The following is a 25,034-nucleotide window of genomic DNA, read 5'->3' on the forward strand; positions in this document are numbered from 1 at the left end:
TTTTAGATATTTTGAGTTATAAAAACGCTTCAATGGGACGTTCACTGCCAATCGGACGTTTAAACCCTCTCTTTTACCTGCTGCGAGCGTCAGGTCCGTGAAGGCATCACTTTATTTCCACCTCGTCAACGCGCGTGCTCGTGTGTTTCTTTGCATAGGTGCGTGTGTGTGTTCGCGCGGGTGCGCGTGTGTAAAAATCTAGGAAGTAACTTCTCGACCGGGACAACGTCGAGGTGGAGACACATTTAAATCCTCGACATCTGAAACAAAAGTGTGATTTGAAGGAGGAACTTCTTCTTCGCAGAGATGTCAGTGATTTGAAACGGAGCGAGAACCGTTTCCTGTCTCACCTTTTCTCTCTCCGGAGGCTCAGGTGAGGAAAGTTTCAGTTTTTCTCTGACTCTGTTTCACTGGAGCTGCAGGAGCGCGTCTCCTCTCCTCGCTGTCGTTGGGAGTTTTTCAGCTGTTAAAGATGAGATGAGCGGTCTGGTGAGTTTCATTCGTTCATTTTAATCCAGATTGAATCCAGATTGAACCTCGGTGCTGTCTCTGTTTGACATGTGTCACCTGGGTGGATGTGTGAGTGGGAACTTTTAATGGCGATGAAGGGAAAAGTGGGTTATTGCTGATGCAGCAGGTTGAAATGAGGGAAGCAATGTGTTTTTTTATGTTATTTGTCGATTTGTAGTTTGTTCATTGATTTTTTTTAGAGTTTTCAATCACAAGAACTCTTATAAATGTCAGAGGACACACAGGAAGACACACAGAAAAAGAGAAGAAAAGACAACCAAGACAGAAAAAAGTACAGTAACAGAGGCAGAAGGAAAATATAAGAGACATAATGGCTCTAACGTACCTCAAGACTATGCTGGACCGTGTAGACCCCTCCGAAGGGCTAATCTGGGCCCTGTCATTCCCAACGTCGACCAGACACTGTCTTTGAGTTTTCACACGGAAAAAGAGACAAATAAAACAAAGAAACCAAGAAACAAAATAGTGAATCAATGGTATAGACCCCTATATAGACCTCTCTGAAGGGCTAAGAATGTAGTTTTTCAGTCTTAAGGACAAACACAGAAAAAGAAAGACAAAAGAGAAACCAAGACACAAAAACATACACTAGTGCATCAAGAGTGATCCGAGACATTGTCGAGGTCGCGGCCGACTATCATTGAATATATGTTATAGACCAACCTCTCCGAAGGGCCTAGCTGGAACCCGTCATCCCCCATGTACTCCATAAAGTTCCATATAACTCGAGATCCAAAACCATACGATGTTTGATCTTGAATTAAATAATAATCTGCATTTATTATTTATTTATTTATTGTAAAAAGGAAGTTGTGTACTTCGATTGAGTTGTTTAGATTTTAATTAGATCTTCATCATTTCACTGTAATTAATCTCACTGTGTGTGTTTCTACAGTGGAAGCTGGCAGAGAGTTGGCACAGTGAGTTATGCTGAAGTCTGCCTCCTTGTATCAGGATGAGCACTACGGATGGAGCCGGGGCCCCTGAGCAGGATGGAATGGCCCGAGTTGTGCAGATCTACCCCAGGGTGTCCCAGAACACGGCTGCCTACTGTCCCCTGCAGGTGAGCAGCGGGGACACGGCGAGATCTATCATCCACAATGCTATCATCACTCTCGGGCTGGAGTCCAGCCAGAAGTACGCCCTGCTGGAGGTCAGGAAGAGCGATGGAGAAGAGAGGCCGCTGGAAGACGGCGAGTTTCCTCTGGATCGAATCCTGCTGTGGCCACCAGAGGCACAGAGGTGGCATCCTCAGGGCAAGGGCCACTACTTCATCCTGCAGCAGCTGCAGCAAGCCAACGGAGGCAACCAAGAGAGCAGCACCGAGGACTATGATGACCTCTGTAACCTCCCAACTGTGACTGAGGAGAGTGTTCTGGAGGCTTTACGCCAACGCTTCTACAAGTTAAAAATCTACACCTACGTCAGCAACATCCTTATCGCCATCAATCCCAATAAGATCCTTCCTGTTTACTACAACCCCAAGTACATCAAGATGTATGAGAACCAGCCACTGGGCAAACTAAGCCCTCATATATTTGCGGTAGCGGACGTGGCCTTCCGTACCATGCTCAGCAGGCAGGTTAACCAGTGTATTGTCATATCTGGAGAGAGTGGCTCAGGGAAGACGGAGAGCAGCAGTTATCTCGTCCACTGCCTGACCGCACTCAGCCAGAAGACATACTCCACCGGGCTGGAGCGGACCATCCTCGGGGCGGGACCGGTGCTGGAGGTAGGTGACTTCTGAATCCGCTGACACCTGCGTCAATTGTTGTTTAAGTCCAGAGAGAGTTTTGTAGTTTCTCGCTGTCTGACACGGATATTACACACACAATTATCACAGTTTCAGATTTCTTAGCTATGGTCTCATAACAATCAGTCCTCAGATTCAGATTATCAGTCAGTGATCAGACGTTGTAGTAATTTATCAAGACTTTTGATTGAAAAAACAAATTATTTGAAGGGGGTGGCTCTGAAACATGTTTATGTCTATCTTGAGCTGTAAACCCTCAGAACTGGAGCTCTTAGTCATGATTATGCTCATTATTAATGAGTCAATTTCTCGATTAATCGTGTGTTCTTTCACAATCTTGTTGGTTTTACAAACTGATCGCCTGACTATGTTGTGGCCTGAAGAGATTGACACTGTCCTGACCTCATACAGACATGGTGGTATGAGTTTGTGGATCACCACGTTGATGTGGGTGGGTTTTTTTCTCTAGATCAGCGGCAGATCAGTTCCCACTAAAGTGAAACAACCTATTTTATAAATGAAGTTCATACTCTAGTGTCAAAACCTTTTCCGTAGATGTAAATCACTGCTGTTCTGGTTAAACACAGGAAATATATACCAGACACTTGTGTTTTCCACTTCCTGCTACAAAAAAGAATACAGACAAAAACCTGGACTTTTTTATTAGTTGTGTATTTCAGAGATCAACTGCAACAAGTGATGGATGATCACGAAGAGACATAGACATGAACCAGATTCCTGAAATTAAAAGCAACACACAAGTTCAAACACACAATTTCATTTTTACTCAGACACATTAATGGTGTCTTCTGTTTCTGTGGCTCTATTCCACAGTAGCTGTGTCAGTGTCAGTAACCTGACACCACAGTTCCCTCAGATCTCTGCTTTCTGTTTCAGATGTCGGTTAAATTACACAACATGTTCAAATACCCTACATGAAACTAGGCCAGATGGAAATGTTTTTAAACAGGAGCTGTTAACCTCGTCTCTGTCTTTCTTAGAGTCTTTTTTTCAATGCTCAAGGAACAGAAATGGGAAGTGGAGACATCAACTGGTTTCACTTCATTCCAAAAACAGGATTCAGAAACAAAAACATTCATACTTTAAAAGTGGAGCATGTGACTCTTTGCTTTATCCATTTTAAATCCACTGCCAGTGAATCTGAACCGTGTCTGGTTTTCTTTCCAGATTTGTGCATGAATCCATTCTCTGTCTGTTCATCAATATAACAACTAACCTTTCACTCAGAAGATCCTGGTCCTCTTCGTGCCGTTCCCACCCCCACCCCTGCACTCAATCCCAGGGGGCCTGCCTCTTATTGGACAGAGAAATAAAATATGTATTCCTCCCTTTTCTGAACAAGTCTGACGAGCTTTTCCTTGAAATAAACAACAGCTTAAGTATTTTTCTGCAGAATGATCTCAGTGGTATTTGACTGTTTTGAGCTCTGACGACTGAGACTGTCATGCTGCAACACTTTATCTCGGGGTAGGAAGATATAGAAAGAACAGAGGAATCGATCCAAGGCCTGTTTCTATGGTTGCTGTTGCACTAATGGAGGTTTTTTGGTTATTGTGTTTCTGTAGAGGTTTTTCTTTGCCATTTATGGATTTCCTTTGCATTCATGAGTCATACCCTGTGATACTTGTTCCTTATATGAAATCTAAGAAGTGCAGCTTCAGTTTCCCCCAAATGTGTCATTTAGTCTTATCTGGCTAAATGTGACTTTGTTTTGGACAGCCCCAGTACTTTTTTTAAGAATGTGAATAATTAATAATACAAAGTTTGTTGTTTGATATTAAAACTAGGCGGAAAATTGCAGTTAAATTGCTATGAAGGGATGACTCCTTGCTCTCGATAAGTACGCTGGTTGCTGGAGGTTGGTTCCTGTGCTCCACAGGGGGAATGTGCAGGGCGTTGTCTTCTAGGGAGCACCAGAGAGAGAAAAGAAATGGGAACGTGTCAGAACAGGCTCAGCCAGTCTGCTGGAAAACCTACACAACAAAGCAGAAATCACCTCCTCTCTCTCTCTCTCGCCTAATACCCATTCTCACAAAAGCACCTTTTCTCCCTCTCTTCTCGCTTTCCTCCAGCTGTGTGTCAATCCAGGGATCTCAAATTCTTCCTAGCTTTTCATTTCAAGAGCACATTCACCCCCTTTTTCCCATTTTGACCAGATTTACACATTTTAAATATTTTATTTTTGTTGGACAACACTAGTGGATCCTTTGCATCCTCCTGTGTCCCACAATCCACTGTGCTGCATTTGCACCAGTTGTTACCTCCACAGAGGAGGTTATGCTTTCATCAGCATTTGTTTGTTAGCAGGCTCATGCAAAAACGACTGAACCGCTCTCCATGAAACCTGGTGGAAGGATGCAGTATGTTTTCACTTTCTTCAGTATTATGTGGTTTCACTGTTTTGTTTGGCCTTGGCAGAGTAAATTTAATGAGCGCCATATTCTTCAGTTGTGTTGAGGACGTTAATTGATAGATCATCAGGAACTAGTCCCAACCTTGAGTTTTGGACCCCATTATCTTCCAAACTAAATATGTGTATCACAAGACTCCATGGAAGTGTTTACGCTTCCAGATATCAACTCCCCGAAGGTTTGAGCTGTAGAAATATGTCGTTTATTCCTGTTAAACTGGGAAATCAGTTCTATCCAGTGAGCCCCTGCTTGTCCATGTGAGCTGTTATACTTCTGTCGATAAAATAATATAACGTGTTTTGGACGGTATCACTTTCTGCCTGGTGCATTGCTTTTTTTTAAATCTCTATCTTTATCCATCATATCGTGATTCAGAGGATGATCTGTGCTTTGTAAGTTTACGCAAACAGGAATAACACTGGACTATTCCCAGCTCAAAGCAAAGTTCATTGTTATGACAGAAAAAAAAAGAGAAATAGAATAAAATGATGTAACTGAGTTTCACTGTGGAGTAGCGTATGGTGGAAGTTAACGGTTTCTGAAATGAAGCAAATGCTATTTTGGTCATTTCAGTGAATCCTGTGTGTGATTCTGGACAGGAACTCTTCTGATGTGTTTCGTGTTTAGTGACATTGGGGAAAAGGCCTTTGACAGGAAAGACAAGACAACTCTTGGCAAAAACAAGAAACGTCCATGGACACAAGAATATACGACCTTCATCACTTCAAACATGAACCAAAGTATAGGTGTGAAACTTGTTGTGTTCGGTTATGGTTTTGATATTATGGGTTAAAGGGGTTACAGTCAAAATGTTATTATAAGTTTATAGATTATTACAAGATTATTTCTTCTGTCCATGAATGAATTGTCTTAAAGATATAAATCAACAATGGTCTATGGTGATTTGATGTTTTGTTTGACAGCTCTTAAGATATTTAATGATGAGGAGCTGGAATCAGCTTCATATTGGGCGCTGTAACTCATTTAATCAGTTTTAAAATGAATACTTTGCAAGTTGTTCTCACAGCTCATTCTGTAAACTCAGTAATTGTGAAACTGGTTATTCTCCTTGTTTCCTGAAGGTGAATTTCTGGTGAAAATGCAAATCTTTGTGATGATCTGTGGTTTGTGTTTCTTCTAAGCTTGTACAGACGATGCAACCCCTTAAACTGGGACCTGACAAACACCTGTTTCTCTCTCTCTCTCTTCCACCATCTTTCCTTTTTTTCCTCCACATTCCTTTCATTCCTATTTTGCTACATCTCCCATCTTTTATCGACCTGGTTGAAAATGAAATCCACGCACGATCGAGAAATCCTTCACCTTGGTGCGTTTACAAAGCTTGACGGGAACTTTCCAGTGATTCAGTGCTTTACCTGTGCGTGTGATCAGTGCAGCATGCAGACCTGTCTCACCATCTGTGTAGACATCACTCTGGCGGGTTGAGACACGACTCCCGGCATAGCTCTCACAGGAATGAAGTACAAGGATACGTTTGGAGGCTGACTTGGGAAGTAGAAGCTGATCCAAAGTCAGCAGAGGCTTATGTGTTATTTCCCCCACTGACGTTATCTGGGTGGAGCTTTATTGTGTTTTTGATAGTGAACCTTAGAAACTGTCACCACTGTGTCATACAACAACAAACCATGCAAGTTTGTGCGAGGGCTTCAGCTATTGATTAGCATAGTTATTGATTATCAAAAGCTAAGGAAACAATCACAAGGTTTTTCTGACTTCAAATAGATATAATGAAATATCTTAGTTAGTCTGAACAACAGTTAAGGCTTGTGATTTAAAATAATTGAGCTGAAACGATCAGTTGAGTGTATTTAAGCTGTAATTTGGACTAGACAAACACATTTTTAGGCAAACAGATGTATGCTGTTGACTATTTCCTCTGATTTCACAGTAATTAAGCTCTGTACATAAGAAACTCTGTACCTTGCGTTTGAGATGAAGTTTGACGTTTTGATATTTGATGAAAAACTCGATAATATTCAGTCAATAATGATCAGTTGAAGTTTCGACACTGGTTCTCTGATGGCTGACTATACAGCTGCTAGTTCATTCTCAGCAGCTGGTGCAAGTTCATTGTTAAAATTGGAGCCACATTCATAGTTTGACATGTCATCGTTTTTATTCAGAAGTTCTTTGAGGCTTCAAGGATGTGATGGTTGCGTCACGTCATTATGTGCCTGATGTGATTCTCCTGGTTTGACTGCATTGTTTTAATACACTGCAGTCTATGAAGGGAAATCAGGTGGACTGAAATATGATGTCTTTGTGCAGGTGAATTCCTAAGAAGGTGACGTACTAAATAATGAAATTCAATTCAGGTTCTTGGAAATGTTAAAATCAGGCAACCAGCTTTGAGATATGGAAAAAAACGCTTTTGTATAATTTTTGATTTAGGCTTTTACATCTTCAGGTTTCTTACAACATTTTTCTATTTCCCGCTGTTCTTGTACTTATTGTATTACCTAGCAATAATACTATAGCTCCTCAGAACAGCTGACATTTGCAGTGTTTAGGTTTTGGTGCCAGTGTCTGTGACAAATGTGTCTGTTTGTTTGAGGGGAAACTTATGCTCACTATATTTCAAACAGGCTTTTGGCAACGCGAAGACTGCAAAGAATAACAACTCCAGTCGCTTTGGAAAGTTCATCCAGCTCCACTACCTGGAGAGCGGCATCATCAGAGGGTGAGGCAGCGTGTTTTATTTTCCTCTACAACCTCCTCTGCTCCTTTTTAATGAATCCTCGAGGCATCTGTGGTACTATTTATTTTTGGAGAATGTATTTGTTAAGCTAATGTTTCCTTCTCATGTCCTAATTGTGTGTGTGTCTGTGTGTCTGTCTCTCTTACAGGGCAGTTATTGAGAAGTACCTACTCGAAAGGTGCCGCCTGGTGTCCAGAGATAAGACGGAGAGGTATGATGAAGACAGGTGACATTTCAAATCTTCAGTGAAAAACTCCAAACTCCCATTTTAATAGAAAATCTGCACATGGAAATGAATCTCTACTCAGACCAACCTTGCTCAGACTATCACACAAGGGCGGCTGTGACATGATACGTGCGTGGGCGAGATACTGAAGCCCACATTGTGCCTGATGGCTGTGACGACAGTGTGTGATAGTGCTGCGAATAGAAGCCTTGTATGAATATGTGTCTGAATGGGTGAATTTGTACTGTAAAGCACTTGGAATGGTTGACAACACCAGAAGGTTGTTGATACTATCCCCGGTGGCTGCCTATAAAACTGCCATATGATAATGAATGCACTGTAAAGCCTGTTGAATGATGTATAAGACTAGAAAAGTATAAGTCCATTCACGATCACCATTGAACCTGCACCCTGATCTGTGGTCAAGGTAAATAACAGCAGACCACTCTGAAATCACACGTGTGCAGTGACATGTTGAGTAAATAACAGGAGCCCTGACTCACCGTATCTGTGCTCTGTGACCTCTGACCTGCAGAAACTACCACGTGTTCTACTATCTGCTGGTGGGAGCGTCCAAAGATGAGCAGGAGGAGTTTCATCTGCTAAAGCCGCAGGATTATGTCTACCTCAAGCAGGTAACTTTGATCCAGAAGCTCTACAGCGTCATGACGCAGTGATGTGTCATTTAATGATGTCAAAGGGGGAAGATCAGTGGTTGATGTTTCTTAGATGGAGAACAATAATATCTTGAAACCCTCATATAACACTGTAAAACACTTCAGGTAGGTTGATAGTGCTCCTGTTTTCCTTCAAAATCATTTTATTCCATTTTCAGTTTCAGAACATGTCAAACTCCAACATGTTTACTAAGGTTTTAGTGAACATACTTTACTTTAGCAGCACTAATTCATTAAGTTATATTTATTTTTGTCTTCTGAGTACTTGAGTCTGGTGTGGACTAAAAAACACGATGGCTCAACCTAAAAACTTTGATCTTTATCTGGTTTATTGTGTTTTTAATGAATTGATGCTCAATATTCCTGCCTCTCGCTTCATATCCTCTCTGTTTATTCCGAAGGTCTTCCTCAATCTTATAGACGATGAGGAGAAACTTGGGCAGGAGTATAAAAGGCTCCATCAAGCCATGGAAATGGTTGGCTTCCTGGCCTCCACCAAGAAACAGTATGTACGGTTTTTATAACACAGCTGAGTCAAACGGACCAGTGTTGCTATAAGCGCTGGAAAGGTCATTAAAAGAGTCTATGGAAACTTGTTAGAAGTGCTTGGATAACTAATATAACTTCATCAAGGATGAATGCATACATGTCAGAAGGTTTTAGACAATCTCACGAAAGAATATTATTGCAAAAACTGATGAAAGCAAAGAGTCACAGAAATATTCCCTGTACACGACCTAGCGACATTTAACCTTAACCTCATACAGAATAAAAAATAAATGAATGAAATAACAGGGTGAAAAAAAATGAATGTTTTAGAAGTGTGTAATTGTATGATTTAGTAAAAGGCTGAGGCAAACAGGACAGTTTTCAGAATGTATTTAAAAAGAACTAAGATTTGCAGCGGGCCTGCAGTTGTTCTCTGGGACCATGTTCCCCAGATGTTGAGCATGGAAACTGAACGCTGCTTCTCCATGTTTAGTTTTGACTTCACACTTAGCTGCACCAACCTTGAATATAAAAACTGTACATGAAGGTGAACTCTTGTGCAATTTCAGCCAAATCCTGTTTGAGAGCCGCTGCTTTCTTTGCTTCTGTCAGTAACAGGTCAGAGCTTGTCAAGTGAAGTCGGAGAAAAATGCAGCAAGCATGTTTTCAAGTGCCTTGGGACACAGAGCACACGTTGAAGCACCAGCAGCATAGTTTTCATCCCTACCTTAGCAGACACCTGTAGATCTGTCACAGGGATCCAGTGCAGAGGTGTTTATCTACGAGATACCAAAAGATACAAAAGTCCGTCTACAGTACATGTCAGAGTCTGAGAACAATGATCGGTTGATAAGCAGAATCGTAATCTGAATATGAAGCAAGTCACTCAGTCTTTAGAAAATGAAAAGTTCTTTGTATGTATTTCAGGCAAGTATTTATTTTTATATAATCTTGCTGACAAACAAACCAACCAATTAATAAACAAGCAAAGGAACAGTGGCAGTAACATAACCTCCTTAAAAGCCCTGGTTTTACCCAATATGCCACAACTAACGCCCCCCAGTGCGTCTGCCAGATGTGTTGTGCCGCCAAACAAAATGTGTGTTTGTTTGTTCCTCCAGAATATTTTTCACGCTCTCTGCCATCCTCCACCTGGGCAACGTGACGTACACCGTGTCAGAGGAGACTCAGGTCCTGGAGGTCGGACCTGCTGAGGTCTTGTCAACACTGTCTGTCCTGCTCAAGGTGCGTTCTAACAGTAAAACCTACATCAATAAATCATCAACTGGATTTCTTATCTACGTTAAAGTTTAATCTTGAATTTTTATTGGTGTTTCACTTTTAAATCACAGTGTTTTAAATTTGTTTCCAGGTGAAAAAAGAGCTGCTTGTGAAGACTTTGACCAAGAGGAGAATCGTGACTCCCGACGCCACCATAGATTATCCGTACACACTAGAAGAGGTATAAAGTTTAAATTAACCATTAGGGCTGCCTGTTAACCTTTAATTAATATAATATATATATATATATTTTAGGCTTTTTTGTTTGATTTGCAAACATTGTATTTGTTATTTTGATCTGATTGTGCATTAAATCTAAGGCTTTTTTTTAATTGTCTGAAATTTCTGTGTAGGCCTCCAAAATGCGGGACTCCATGGCGAAGTCTCTGTACAGTGCTCTGTTTGACTGGATGGTCCTTCACATCAACCATGCAATGCTCAATAGACGAGACATGGAGGAGTCCGTCTCCGTAAGTCACTCACCACGGGAGGCCGAAATGTTTAATGTTCTCCAAAACATGAGTTTTCATGTTTTCATAAAAATCTAAAAGAAACTGAAATGATATATTTGTAGGTTTGATAGTAGCTATTGAAATCCACTGCTGTGTTGTTTCAGTGTTTGTCCATCGGTGTGTTGGACATGTTTGGATTCGAGAACCTCCAGACAAACAGTTTTGAGCAGCTGTGCATCAACTACACAAATGAAACGCTGCAGTATTACATCAACAAGAACATCTTCAAGCTTCAGCAGGTAGGTGTATTTACATATATACATATATATCATCCCTATGTTAACTGTCTGCTCTTCATATTTCTAGTATGTGCTGTTTGACCATTACTACTGTTTCACTACGTCACTTAATTTACATTGACTCATGTGATTGTGAATAACATTTCATTCCAGGAGGATTACGTGTCGGAGGGCATCACTTGGCAGAACATTGGCTACAGCGACAACAGTGACTGTATTCAGCTGATCAGCAAGAAATCCACCGGAATCTTCGACCTGCTGCACGTCGACGACGACGACGAGTGAGTGAACTTCACCGGTGACATTTCCACTAACTTCATTTCTCAGATTAATACACTTGGTGGTTACATTACATGGGTTAATGAAATCAGGGACCAAAGCCTGTGTAATCTTGCACATGATCACTTAGACTAACGGGGGGAATGTTGGTAAATGTATTGTGAATTAGGACAGATGTGTTTTACTATATTGTCAATCGCCGGTTGTCTAAAACCAATTAACCTCCACTTACAGATATCAACAGGAGGAACAGCTGTAAATTAAATAATAAAAACAATAAAAAATAATAATTATTATATTATTATAAAATAATTTTAATTATAACTAGTTTTCCAAACAAAGCATAACAGGGTAGATGAGTCAAGAGTTATCATGAACACATGTTTTCTGTGGTGAGAATGTGACTTGGTTAGCAATTGAATGATAATCTAAATATATGAACATATATTTTGTCTCATGTTTCACATGTGAACTGGATATTTCGTCCTCTCTGTGTTTCTTCAGCCTCCCTGAGGCCACAGATGAAACCTTGATGGACCAGCTGAAGCAGCAGCATCGCAACAACTCCAGTTTTGTACCTAGTCCAAACAAAACGCTGACTTTTGGCATCCGACACTTTGCAGGGACTGTTGAATATCACATCAAGGTGGGGTATCATTCCCACTTTGCGAACGTCCATATTCATCTGTGTGAATTAAAAATCTCCAGCCACATTTGAAACTCAGTACTTTCCATCGTTCCACTGTAAAGGTGTTGATCTGTTGTGGCCTTGTCAGATAAAGCAGTGTGGGAAAACCCTGAAAATATGTGAACTAAGTGAATGATTAACGCAGCTCCCTCCTCACATGTAATGAATGTGAACCCCTCACAGATTCTCCGACTTCTAGAGCAAGAGTAGAAGTTTGAATCATGATTGTTTTTATTTTTCAGGACTTCAGAGAGAAAAACTCGGAGCACATGCGTCCTGAAGTCGTGTCTCTGCTCCGCAGCAGTGAGCGGTCGTTCCTGCATCACCTGGTTGCATCCAGCCCAGAGGCGCTGTTCAGATGGGGCGTCCTCCGAGCCACCATTCGAATCCTCTCAGTGTTCAGAAACTTGGGACGCCAGCGGGCAGAACAGGGTAGGTGGCTTAAGCTGCTAGTTGAGCCACATTTTTACCTGGAACCAGCAGCTGCATAACTCACTTAGTGTTAGACTGAAAAGTGTTGACTTGACCGTGGAGGTGCTTTTGTTCCTCTGTAACGACATGTTCGTGCAGAAGAATATTTCCGAGAGACACCATCAACATGTTTTTCTTTTTCTTCTGATCAATGTTCTGATGATTTTTTAAAACAGATCCTATTGTCACCACAGCAGCCAGAAGAACCTCCTACAAATCCCTCAGAGCAATCAAACAGCGCAGCAGTCCCGTGGACCGACTATCCAGGTGAACTCACAACACTTGAACACTTTTATTGAATCAGGCGAGAACTTTCTACTACATTTAGCAATTGTATCCATCAACCATCCAGGTCTGATGACAAAACAGGCAAAAATACTGCATTTAAATATAATTCAGTCATTTCTTGTGTATTTTTTGTTGGTCAGCTTTATTTATTGAGGAAAGATCAAGTTGCAAGTGCATTTTTCTCCCTGTCAGAGTCTGTATGAGGAAAGTCAGTGATCTGAAATCATGGTTATTAACTCAGAGGATATTAATTTGTATTCATCTGTCTTTACAATATTTAAAGAGTGATCCAGAGGAAACAACGTGTGGTTCACCATGAATGAAATCCTGTTCAAATATATACTTGTCAAAATGCAAAGATGCCACTCAAAAATAAAAATGTTTAACATTCACAGCACCAGCCTCACTCTGGATTTCTCCTTCGATCGCTCTGATGAACATCCTCTTGATGTATTTGAAGACATCTTCACCAGTTATGAAATGAGAAAGTAAGTCAGCCACGTGCATGTCGTTAAAACTAAAGTTGAAATTCTTTTGTTAGCAGCTACAGTCTTTCCTGTTTTTTGTCTGGAGACTCATTTCATGTGTGTTGTCTGCAGGAAGAGTAGAGGAGGTCGACAGAAACAGCTCATTCCAAAGGTAAAGTGCTTGTAAGATGTTTGTCGTCACAAGAGTTTTCTATTAGCTGTCAGTTGTATCTTACTTGTGTCTTCTCAAACAGAAACTCATGGATTTGCGGTCACTCCAACATATTGTTGGTCTCACTGCACACGACCGAACCAGCAAATCCATCTTCCACCCTCACCAGAGAGCGAGGCCGCCCACAGTCAGTGCTCAGCTTCAGGTGCGTCATCTTCTTCTTCTCTACATAACTTTGCTGACTGTTGTTACCCAATTTAAATCATGTGTGGTTAGGATAAGTTTAAGTTATTATATTAACCCAAAATGATCAGAACTGTGTATCAGCTGATTCCTAATAAGCAAAGGCCGCACCTCCATACTCACTGCATCTAATGAATCTCTCAGGCTTCGCTCAGAAAGCTGATGGAGACGATTGGGAAAGCTGAGCATTTCTTCATTTTCTGTCTTCGCTCCAATGCTGAAAAGGTAAAGTAACGTCATGAATCTTTAAATTCATCCGGATCACACTCAGTGTCATATTTTAATATCGTAGCATGTTTCGCTTTTTTGTTCCACAGAAGGAGCTGCACTTTGATGATGAACTGGTGCTGCAGCAAATCAGGTACACAGACATGCTGCAGATGATTCACATCCAGAAGACTGTCTACAGCGCTAAATACACATTCATGGTAAGAAGAAAAGTACATAAATATACAGATATACACTAGATATTTATAGAGTTTAAGGAACTTCAAAAACACAAATAGTACAATGATGATACTGTTTTTCTGTTGATAACAGGAATTTGTGGAGAAGTTCAGGATGTTATTCCCAAAAGGAGCAAGTGGAGCTCCAGAGCACATAACTGAGCTGTTTGAGAGGATGAAGCTGGACACGTCCACTTACCAAATAGGAAAGACCAAGGTTAATCAAATCATTACTATTTTATCACGAATATTAACCCTGCATGTTCCTGTGTATTACAGTGACCCAGAAGGTAAAGTAGCGTTTCCACGGTAACTGTAATGGGTTTTAGATTTTTAATTTTACAAAAATTAGACGTCATCATCAAACTGTTTCATTTGATGGTTAATACAAAGTAATACAAACAATAATGAATGAACGTAGATGTTAAACTGACTGCACAGTTCAACTATTCTCTGTGCTTTGCTCTTACACTCACACTTTCTATGCCTCCCTTTCATCTACTCAGGTTTTCCTCAAGGAAAAGGAGAGGCAGCTGCTCCAAGACAAACACAACAAAGAGGTGATGCGTCGCATCATCATACTGCAGCGCTGGTTCCGTGCCTGTCTCATAAGACGGCACTTTCTGCAAAAGAAAGATGCCACAGTCCTTATACAGGTGCAGAACTTTGAGAAATCTCCTTATGGGGACTGTTAGACAACAACGCTCCTCCCATCACATTGTACCAAGGACGTTGTTGATATTGTGACACAGTAACAATTCACTCATACGTGACGCTTAATCATTTAAAGCTGTCACAATGCCATTGGCATGAAAAGTGAAAGGTTAATAAAGAACAAACTACATGTTCTGACATCAAACTGTTGTGAGAACTTCAACTCAACTCTGTTGACAGAAGATTCCTGTTGTTTCAGAGGAGCTGGCGTGAGTTTTATGAGAATCAAAATCAAGCTGCGACAGTGATCCAGACGGCGTGGAGGACTTCCCTGAAGAGGTCAAATCAGCAGGACGAGAAGACGACGTCTAACACTCGACTTGGAAGGGACAGGTACATATACCACTGTAACATACCACCTACACTGCTGAATAAATATAACGGCGAAATAAAAGGTTTAACTTACTTTGATGTAAAATGACAACTGTGTTATTTTAGAACACATAACCTGTATTTAATCAGGTTGAAAGATAAACTGTGTGATGATTTAAAGTATAAATATGAAGTCAAATGTGTTAACACGGCATGACAGGTGTGTTGTGTTATTGTGCAGCAGATACGCCATCTGCATTTCCATTCACAGTTTGGCTGAATGTTCTAACATGAAAATAAGGTTTTAATTTAAATTCATATAAGTAATATATAAAATCTTTGCGTTATTGCAGGCTTTTACTCAGAACTTGCAAATTGCACTGATTCCATAGATTTTAAATCTCTCTTCAGATCAACATTGTGTTCGGGGGCATGTGTGCAAAAAGGAAGAATAGTGTTCAAAGACTGAGAAGCACCGTATGAACGCAATTAAAAACACAATTAAAATAATTTGTATTACGAATACAGTTACTGCAATGGCAGTCTAATACAATGGTTCTTACTCAACAGCTTGACAAAAAAAGAGTTAAAGAGGCAGCATAAAGTGGAGCTGAGCCCCAACAGGACCCAGAGGCCCGACCCCGTCAACAGCCAGACTGCACAGAGGGACCAGAGCAGGGAGAAACGAGAGGGCAGAGGATCCCCGCCACTTCTCAACAGACCCCTCTCCTTACCTCTGGACCCTAAAGTTGACAGTGACGATCGCTCCCCCAGCCCCTCGAACAGCAGCTCGCTTCAGCGCTACACAGACATGGAGGGTTTCAAGGAAAAGGCCGAGAAGTGGAAGGAAAGAAAGAGTGAGGGCGAACCGACGGATGAGTCGAGTCCAGAAATATACAGACGAAAAGACAATAGGAAAGATGACTATTAGTAAGTAGAAGCTCTATTACTCTGTGTATAGCCTCTGTCTCATGATAAGATTATTGAATTGCAGTAACGTGTATTAGTTCCACAGTAATCCACAGCTTTGCTCTGGTTTCTTTCTGTAAAACAGCCGAAAAGGAAAGTCCATGTCTGTCGATGAACTGTCAAAGATCAGCTCATCGGGCTCTGATAGTTCACCTTCCACCAATGAGGTAACCTTTACGTTCCCTTGTTTTTCTTACACCATCCAAATGTAATTAAAAGCATGGTTGTTGTTGTTTTCCCTTCACAACAATAGATGTTGAGGTGCTGTAGTCGTGTGCACTGTAAACTTGTGTTAAGATCAGAAAAGCATGCAGGCTCCGTACGCATGAGTCCGAGGCCTCCCAGACTCTGCCTTACCACCTTTCCTGACCCAATTAGGGCCGGGTACGCCTCCGAAAGCTGCCCAAACGCAAACGGCGCTTAGCCTACGCCCGCAGCGGTTTGATGATTAACTTTGCGGGCTCCAAGGAGAGTGAATACTGGAGCTTTCCGCTGCCTCCCATGAGCCCCCACGTGCACACCTTGAAGAGCTCGGTCAGTAGCATGGATGTCCGGGCCCTCAAATCCCAGGTCAAGGTACTGACCAAAGGGACGTGTTGATCTACGATGATGCTTCTCTGCATGCAGGCCTCGCATGTCTATGTCCCGAACAGATCGGAGGTTTCGTTCTCGTGGAACTTTGCATTTTCTTCTCTGCAATTCATCGCAATAGAAAATGAGCTGTTGCTTCCAAAGAGAAAGGAAATATATGAAAACCCATTTCCACAGCTCATTGCTCATCTTTTGAGTTGCGCGTTACAGAATACAGTGACTTGTTTTGCTTCGCAGTTAAGTCAGGGGTTTGTTCACAGTGGCTTCAGCAGTTCCAGGTTATTGCTTCATACAGGCTTATTGTGATTGTGTCTTATGTCCATGCTCACCAGAACTTACCCATGGTAACCTGGTTTGATCTGAATCTATATATGGATCAAGCATTAAATGAACCAATGTTCAAAAATCCTCACTATAAAAAATGTAATCTTCACTGGCATATTTTGAATTACTAATAAAAATCATACTTTTTTGTACAGAGTGAATTACATCAAATTATTAATACATTGGAATATGAATCTGTTAATTTGTCTTTTAAGTTACTAACCTGGCGTTAATGGAAATAATGACAGGTTTATTAAAAACTAATTTTGAATATACTAATTGAAAAAAACAAGGTTAAAGTCGAGGTGGCAGCAGGAGATCGTTTTCCCTTGCATGAGAAATAAAACTGGTGAAGGACTAAAGCTCCTGTGCTAATATTTTATCTTGTGTACGGGTGTGTGGGATTTGTTGGTGGAGGAGCTGTGGGCTGCGTTTTGGATGAGTTGGGTGCGATCTGTCCCTGCAGGTGAACATGGTGGGGGGGGGAAAGGACTCATTCTGAAACTTGATATTTGTTTTGTCTTGCTAAGTTGGTCACACGCCAGTTTGAAGTATGTTCACGTTTTAATACGTTTGCAGATTTCAGCTGAGCCTGATGGGTCGAGGTTCAGCCTCCCGCCCAGGACGAGCAATGAGAACTCAGGACAACATGGGTCGAACCAATCACAGCTCACAACTCCTGAGAAGTAAAAATGAAGAATACAGACATTATTTAGGGGCTTGAGTTTTTAGAACCAAGCTTTTTGTTTATTAAAAGTCGTGAATATAATCCCTGCATGGAAGTAACACAAATTGTCTTTTCTATAGGATTTGGTTTCTCAGCAGATTCCTCAGGAAACGGGCACCAAAACTTTCCCCAGTGAGCAGTGACTCTCCTTCAGATAAAACCGGTAACTCAAAGCAGAAGTTTTATTCTTTCTACTTGTGCAGTGCAGATATTTTAAATACACACATACTCTGTACTTTAAATACACTGTAGAAGTACTACAAACATTTGAATGGGATATTTCCACACTTCTGTCTACTGCCATCTGGAGGTTATTTGCCATAAAGAACTGCTGTCAGACTGGGGAGAGTTTTCATGTCATTTCTCTTTAATTTCTTTGAGACTGAAGAGATAATCTCTCCAGATACAGATTAATTCAGTGTTTGATTGAAAACTTCTCTCCTCGTGTCACCTCCAGTCACCCTGCCCAGCTACACTCCACATCCCTACCACACGCCGGTCCAGCAGAGTGGGAGGCTCAATCGAAACCCCACCATTCGAATCAGCCGCGCCACACGGGCGATCGAGTGGAACACGTCTCTGGACCGAGAGATCAGGGACACCAAGGAGCTACGACACCTGGATGAGTTCCTCGGAAACCAGGTGAGACCCGGGAGGAAAAGAGAAGCAGAGCAGATTGTGAACTCATATAAATGTGCAGATCAGTTGTGTCAGGTGATCAATGATTTATATGTTTTTGATTAACTCTGTGTTGCTCATCTTCATCACTTCCTCACCTCTGTCATCAGGTAAATGATCTGCGAACAAGGATAAAAGAGCTGTCGCCAACAGAGAACATCTTCCTCTCAGCCACCATGCAGTTCAGAGAGACCATCAAAGGCATGTACTCTGTCGAGGTGAGTCCATTTCTTTTCTCCGTGTGAACGAGCAACTTAAAACTCAAACAGTTTTATTCTCCCCTTTTGATTTTAGCATGTCTCACTTGTTTATTTTGCAATCACACAAAAAAAAAATCTAAATGTCTCACAAACAGTGATTGAAATGGGATTGAAGGTAAAATCCTGACTAACTGTTTTAATGTGCACTATGTGACCAACAGAAGCCCCAGATCGCCTACAAAGACCTGATGAGAGGTTACCACAACAAGGTGAACACACTGGCTCGGCCCACTGAGAAGGCAGAAGTCTCCCTGGTGGTCAACCTGTTCCAGTCCATGCTCGACGGCTTCATCAGGGGCGAAAGGAAACGAATCGAGTCCGAACCATCGAAGGTAAATGTGAGAATTTAAGATGATCATCCCCCTCTGAACCTTTGTGACAGTATAAACTGAATATATTTCTCACTCTCTCAGGCTACTAAAGTGACAAAGAAGAGGCGGAAAAAGGACAAATGTGTAAGTTTGATATCGTTATCTGCACCGTTGAGTTTTCTCAATGTGAATCTAGTTGCAGTAAATAATCTGTGTGTATTTTCTGTGTGTGTCGCCCTGCGTCTACAGCTCGACAGTCCTCTGGATCACCTGTTCAGCACCTACCAGGTGAACATTATGCAGTCATGTGACTTGTGTGGCTCGTACATCTGGGGGATGGAGAAAGCCTACATGTGCAGTGGTGCGTTTGAAAAGCAATAAACATACTAAACAAACACAAAGTCACAAAATGTTTATGAGACTTAGAAAATTCATCTTTTGTTCTTCTGTTTTTATTATAGCCTGCAAATTAATATGTCACAAGAAATGCTTGAACAAAATCATCACAGATTGCTCAACACGGCGTGCCAGACAGGTAAGAGTGGACGTTTTGGATATTTCCTGGCGTCGCTTTCTCACGACTGAATCACTCGTGTTAACTTATTTTCTCTTTGCGTGCGACAGGATGACAGTTTACCAGGCTCCCTTCACTTTGGGGTGCAGGTCTGTGTCCTCACCAGTAAAGCCAACCCTGTGCCCAAGGTGGTGGAAATGCTGCTGTTGCACGTGGAGATAAACGGCCTCTACACCGAGGGCATTTACCGCAAGTCGGGCTCAGCCTGTCGTGCGAGGGAGCTTCACCAGATTCTGGAGACCAGTAAGAAATTTCAAACTTCAGTTAAAGTCGACTAAGCAGGTTCAAGTTCCACGTGACATGGGTTAGTGTTATTATTTATCGACGTGACTCATCAAAATATCTACCATTATGACAGGTTTCCTTCTCCCTCTTTATCTCATATATTCTGTTTTCTTGAGCTTTTTTCTCTCTGTTAGTTTGTTTGTTTTCTTATTTATATTTCTGTTGTTCAACTTTAAATTAAAGTCTTTTAGAGTAAATAACGTAAAACATACAACAATTTAAATATATTTAAACTCAATACTTCTATCATTATGATGGTTAAAAAAAATCCACAATCACATCATTTGCCACTAAACAACATTTACTAAGAAATAACCTTTTTTTTGTCTGCGTTTTCTGTCTTGTTTCTTCAGATCCTGAGTCAGCATGTTTAGAGAACTACCCCATCCACACCATCACAGGTCTGCTTAAACGATGGCTCAGAGAGCTGCCTGATCCCCTCTTGACCTTTGCCCTCTACAGTGACTTTCTTCATGCTGCAGGTGAGAAAATATTGATAAAATATATATTTTTATTTTCACAAATAAACCTTGAAGGGTCCCATTACAACGTACGTCCTTGTTTATCATTTTCCTTAAATACATTCCTGGTCCGCTTCTTTAATATGACATATAAAATTATGAAAATGTCTGATATTGTTCTGACAAGTAAAAATGTTTAATCTCCATTTTTTCCACGTTCAGAGCTGCCTGAGAAAGCTGACAGAATCAGGGCGGTGTACCAGAAGGTTGATGAACTTCCTCCTGCTAATTACAACACATTAGAGCGGCTCATCTTTCACCTCGTCAGGTTGGAGGGTTTTTGTGTGTTTGGGTATTTTGTTTTAACTTGTGTTAAAAGTGAGATCTTAACATGTGTGTCTTTTAGGGTTGCAAAGGAAGAAGAGCACAACAAAATGACAACAAGCTCTCTGGCTATTGTGTTTGCCCCGTGCATCCTGCGCTCTCCTGACGCTGATGACCCCTTCCTCGGTATGAAGGATGTCTCGAAGACTACAACGTGAGTCAGCATGCTGCACATCCCTCTTATTTTTAATGTCCGCTGCTGCAGCCCAGCTTTACAGCACGGTTTGTTCAATATACTGTACTGTCTGTATTTCCAGAGATGGATTTTGATTTATGGTGCTCTGTTGTCTGCAGGTGTGTGGAGACGCTGATCTCTGAGCAGTTCAGACGCTACAATGAGAAGATGCAGAATATCCAGGAGCTGGAATATGCCGAGGCCCTGGCTGTGAATCAGCTCAAACTGAAGAGGCAGAACACGGTGAGAGGACAATGCAAGATCCGTTTTTAAGACTATGAGGTGCTAAGTACAAGTCTGAACGTAACCATATGTGACCTCCACCTACGTTCAGAGGGGGATTAGTGAGGCCGCATTGTTTTGGGTGTGTGCAACTGCGTCCTGGGCCACATATGAAGAACCGCCTACTCAGCTGCCTTCCTTTTACCAGCTACGGTTTATTTAATCAAACGTATTGTTATGCTTTTTTGTTTGTGGTCAACACCACATTATATAAACTCACACACACACACACACACACACACGGACATCAGACACATCTGTTTACTCAGACTGGGTAAAGACAACATTATTTGATCTTCATAAATTACGTCAGGATTATTTGCATGAGAGCTGGGAACAGGGATCAGATCATGAGTGGTAACAGGAGACACAGTCAGGAAGCGTTTTGATGCCAGCTGTGAGCACACAAACTTAAAACTGTTCACAGTCAAAGGTTTTCCTGATTAGGAGGAGTCAGCCGGTGTCACCAAATGTTAAAAAGTTCATTTTAAACAAAAAAAATAACTTGCTTGTATCTGAGACATGTTGTTATATAAATTTAAAGATGAAAGCAACTATTCCACATGAATCTATAGGTCTTAGATCAGTTGAATGTGGCTTACTTGAGGAATACATGTTAGTGGAGCCAGCGTCTCCATTTAGCAGTTTGCAACAATCACTAATCTGATCCATGTGCAGGTCGTTGAACAACCTTCAGTGCTGAACGTTCCAGAGGAAATTGACGCTGATGAAACAGAGAAGACTCTCATCGAAAGGATCAAGTCCATCAAACAAGAAAAGTGAGACGCAGCTGGTTTTTTTCATTATAGTTTCATAAGAGTTTGAATTATAATAATATCTTGTGTTGTCTTTTCCAGGGTGGACTTGGCCTGCAGGTTACCAGACTTGGAGCAGGAGAACTCCGACAACGACAACCTGGACTCTTCGTCATCAATGAGCTCCGAGAGCCTAGAAGATCGTCTGGGGAGCCTGGAATCTGAAGGTCAGTAGGGAGGTAAGGTATTTTCACCTTCCTCTGGGTTTTAGAAGGGTTTCGTTTTTTTCTTCCCTCGCCACTAAATACATAGTTGTACGTTATTTCATCATGATTGCAGCTGCTGTCACCGTGCATGTAGACAGAAGAGCCAGACAGAAACACTTCAGAATATTTGAAAGGAAAACTCTTGCAGTCCAGTCACATCTAATGGCAAAAAAATGTTTATTCCTGCTCATAATGGCCACACTCAGGAGGACAAAAGCCTTCCTGCAAAGCACAAGATGTGTTCCTGAGGTCTCAATCAATGAGTCATACAAATGAAAGGCCCACACTTTGTTTCTCAAGGCAGTCATTGCGTTGTATCTGCACACATATGAAGCAAGTAGTTAAAAATTAGAAAAACTCCTGCCTCGCTCTCATAATTCGTGATACATGGCCAAAAAAATGGGCATGATTGTGAAGCTGTCTTTCCCTCAAACTCAGATTTTTTCTCCGTTATTTCACTTACTGTATTTACAAACCAGTGCAACAATATGAATCTGTCCAGGAAAGATTATCCAAAGAGTGTGCGCCAGAGGCTGAATGTAAAGATGAGCAATATGAAAGGACCCCAGAAGTGAAGCCAAACCCTCACCCCTCGTGTGTATATGTGTGTGTGTGTGTGTATATATATATATGTGAGCACTTATGTTGCAGGAGAGCAGATGTTTGGCTGCTCTTTATTCTCTTCATGGCTACAGAATCCCTTTTATAATTAGAAAAACTGGCTCCATCCATAGTTCCATTTGTTTTCTGATTCCCTAAATAGGCTACACAGCCAAATCCGCACATGAACTTGTGGTTGTACACACTGTGTCGCTCACACTGACAGAAGAGCTACAACAACACCCACACTCTACATCAGCGGACACACCCACCACCATTTAACACATAGTTATCATTCCCCACCAGTCACTCACCACTCACAGCTGCACAGCTTGTATTTTTTGGTGTGTATATTCTTGCCATCATTCTGCTACATTTTATTTTTTTTGATATATTTCTACTTTCTATTAAAATTGCATGTCTTTATATATTTATTGTGTAAAAGTAGTTTTTTCTACTTTTGTAGTTCTGATGTGACAGTAAACTAATTTCCTTAGACCCAAACAATGCTGACTATTTTGACGTTGCCACCACCAGGAAAGGTGACCATGCGATCGAAAACGCAGAAACCCGAATGCCCGGAAAAACCTCCTGACCTGGCGCAGAGAGTCAGGAGTCTGATGGCTCAGACAAACGATCAACCCAGAGAGTTCACACCGGGACAGACGACAGGTTTTACTCAGTCCATGTGCTTCCTGCCCAGCCCAGACAACCCCTCCACCACCGACAAGCACCAGGTCGAAACATTCAACGGGAGCTTTGACGACCAAGACATCCCTTACATTGATGAAGATGAGGATCTTACTTGAGCGCAACATCCCCAAGTTGTTAATATAATTTAGATTTTCTCAAGCTAACAGAAGATGTGCACTTTGTTTTATAGACTTTTCATTTGTCAGTGCTGCTATGGAGACAAAGTGCTTTGAGAACTTATTTGTATTTAATGGAGAAATCATACAGACAGTTCCTTCAGGGATTTTAATCACAGATCCGAAGAAGAACTATCAGCAGTGACTCACTCTGTATCTCTGCGTATCGCTGTATGTGAATTTTCCGACATATTTCAGAAGTGTACAGGACATATTTTAGAAAAGTTTGGTATTTTGGACGACTTCCTTGGAGCTCTGCAACATCTGTAGAGAAGAATAGAGGAACAGGACGAGGAGCAGTTTAGGATTCAAGTACCTCCTTTACTAACAGACCATATTCGGAGCTGACATCTGTTGTACAAAAAGGAGTGGGGGAGTTGTTTGTGAAAAGAATAATAACTACCAAAAAATACCATTGTACATAAAGTGATTCTACATTGTACAGACTGTGATATTGCATTTTGGGCTCTTGCTGAATCATTTGAAACTGATCAGTTGTGTTTTTTGGCTTTTCTTTATGCTGACTGCAGTGAGTGATCACTGAATTAACAAACCTACAAAGGAAATGGTCATAATGCTGCCATTCAGACTGACTGAAAATCTATCCCTCTGTCAATTTTCCTGTTTTTCCAAGGCTGTGCAAGTGAATATACATTTTTTTTTTTTTATATGTATGCATGTACATTTTATAAGGGTTTAAGAATTCTGTATATTGTGGTGAATGTCTTCTAATTCTGACTTTTGTTTCACCAGCTGAATTTCACTAACCAATTTGAGGTGTCACTCCATGTATTGATAATAATAACTACAACTAATAATTTATCCTTGAATTATTAATTTGTGCAATAGTGTATGTCATATTCTGGTCGGACATTAGGATTTAAGTACATGGTATCACCCTGACAAAAACATACTGCAGAAATAGATAGAAAATTGAATTAAATAGAAACTGAATAAAATATCAGAGCTCTATTTATATATCTATTATTTAGATAATATTCAGGTTGTACTTTATTACACTGCACTAGTTTCAGACAGGTGTTCCTAATAAACTGATCACGGAGTGTATGTTATTGGGATTTTTTTTAAAGCTTTATTTTCCGAAATAGGACTATTACTTTGTACTACCATTCAAATTCAAAATTCATGACTTTGACATTTAGTATAATTATTTCTACAGTATGGAATCACTGCTTTATCTTGGATGACAGATCTGACTACCTCTCCCACCACTAATGAAAAGTAGATCAATTAAGCACAGTAAATACAGTATTATCGTTACTGTTTGACGGAATCGTCAAGCAAAGCCCATCTCTAAATTCTTGGATCCTGTTTTATATGCAAAATATTCATGTTTCAACTTTTAATTACACTTCTGTTACGTTAGTGGAGGTTGACGAGGTTAGGTTTGTTTTTTAGCTCAGATGATCAAATATTAAGTGTCCATCTTGGAAGGTTTGTCTTTTATTTTTCTTATGTGCTTTTTCTCAAATAAAGTTTTCCTCTGTCCAGATTGTTTGGTCTGCAGGTCTAGATGCAGGAACTGGACTTATTTTAATGGTGGGTTTCTGTGTAGTTGACTCT

At 41.0% G+C, this 25,034-nt stretch overlaps 1 protein-coding gene across 12 annotated transcripts; it reads left to right on the plus strand.

The window, feature by feature from the left end:
• Nucleotides 1–182: 182 nt before the first annotated feature.
• Nucleotides 183–24,961, plus strand: LOC109644933 (myosin IXb). 12 transcript variants are annotated; one of them, XM_020110456.2, is made up of 41 exons: nt 183–489; nt 1,427–2,263; nt 7,323–7,417; nt 7,584–7,661; nt 8,197–8,296; nt 8,740–8,843; nt 9,949–10,072; nt 10,200–10,289; nt 10,462–10,578; nt 10,725–10,859; nt 11,013–11,140; nt 11,643–11,784; nt 12,069–12,258; nt 12,474–12,564; nt 12,981–13,073; nt 13,185–13,224; nt 13,307–13,429; nt 13,612–13,692; nt 13,785–13,895; nt 14,008–14,130; nt 14,420–14,569; nt 14,827–14,960; nt 15,510–15,869; nt 15,994–16,075; nt 16,287–16,484; nt 17,403–17,509; nt 17,631–17,713; nt 18,008–18,192; nt 18,339–18,446; nt 18,650–18,820; nt 18,902–18,943; nt 19,049–19,160; nt 19,261–19,334; nt 19,424–19,616; nt 20,012–20,140; nt 20,342–20,447; nt 20,526–20,657; nt 20,798–20,921; nt 21,639–21,739; nt 21,818–21,954; nt 23,119–24,961. In XM_020110456.2, exons 2-40 carry the CDS (start codon nt 1,487–1,489, stop codon nt 21,948–21,950), a joined length of 5,466 nt encoding a protein of 1,821 aa, XP_019966015.2. In that variant the 5' UTR covers nt 183–489; nt 1,427–1,486; the 3' UTR covers nt 21,951–21,954; nt 23,119–24,961. The 12 variants fall into 12 exon arrangements, with proteins under 12 accessions (XP_019966015.2, XP_019965969.2, XP_069366850.1 ...); XM_020110410.2 differs by having other exon boundaries at nt 21,818–21,942; XM_069510749.1 differs by having other exon boundaries at nt 16,287–16,442; nt 21,818–21,942.
• The last annotated feature ends 73 nt before the right edge of the window (nt 24,962–25,034 follow it).

The sequence above is a fragment of the Paralichthys olivaceus genome, chromosome 16, assembly GCF_024713975.1.
Source record: "Paralichthys olivaceus isolate ysfri-2021 chromosome 16, ASM2471397v2, whole genome shotgun sequence".
Classification (NCBI taxonomy): domain Eukaryota; kingdom Metazoa; phylum Chordata; class Actinopteri; order Pleuronectiformes; family Paralichthyidae; genus Paralichthys; species Paralichthys olivaceus.

Excerpts from the sequence above, each read along its gene's own strand:
- LOC109644933 (XM_020110410.2), top strand. The coding sequence starts at position 1,487 with ATGAGCACTACGGATGGAGCCGGGGCCCCTGAGCAGGATGGAATGGCC. Across the intron at positions 8,844-9,948 it reads CTGGCCTCCACCAAGAAACA|AATATTTTTCACGCTCTCTG; the intron begins GTATGTACGGTT and ends TTGTTCCTCCAG. Across the intron at positions 13,430-13,611 it reads CAGTCAGTGCTCAGCTTCAG|GCTTCGCTCAGAAAGCTGAT; the intron begins GTGCGTCATCTT and ends TGAATCTCTCAG.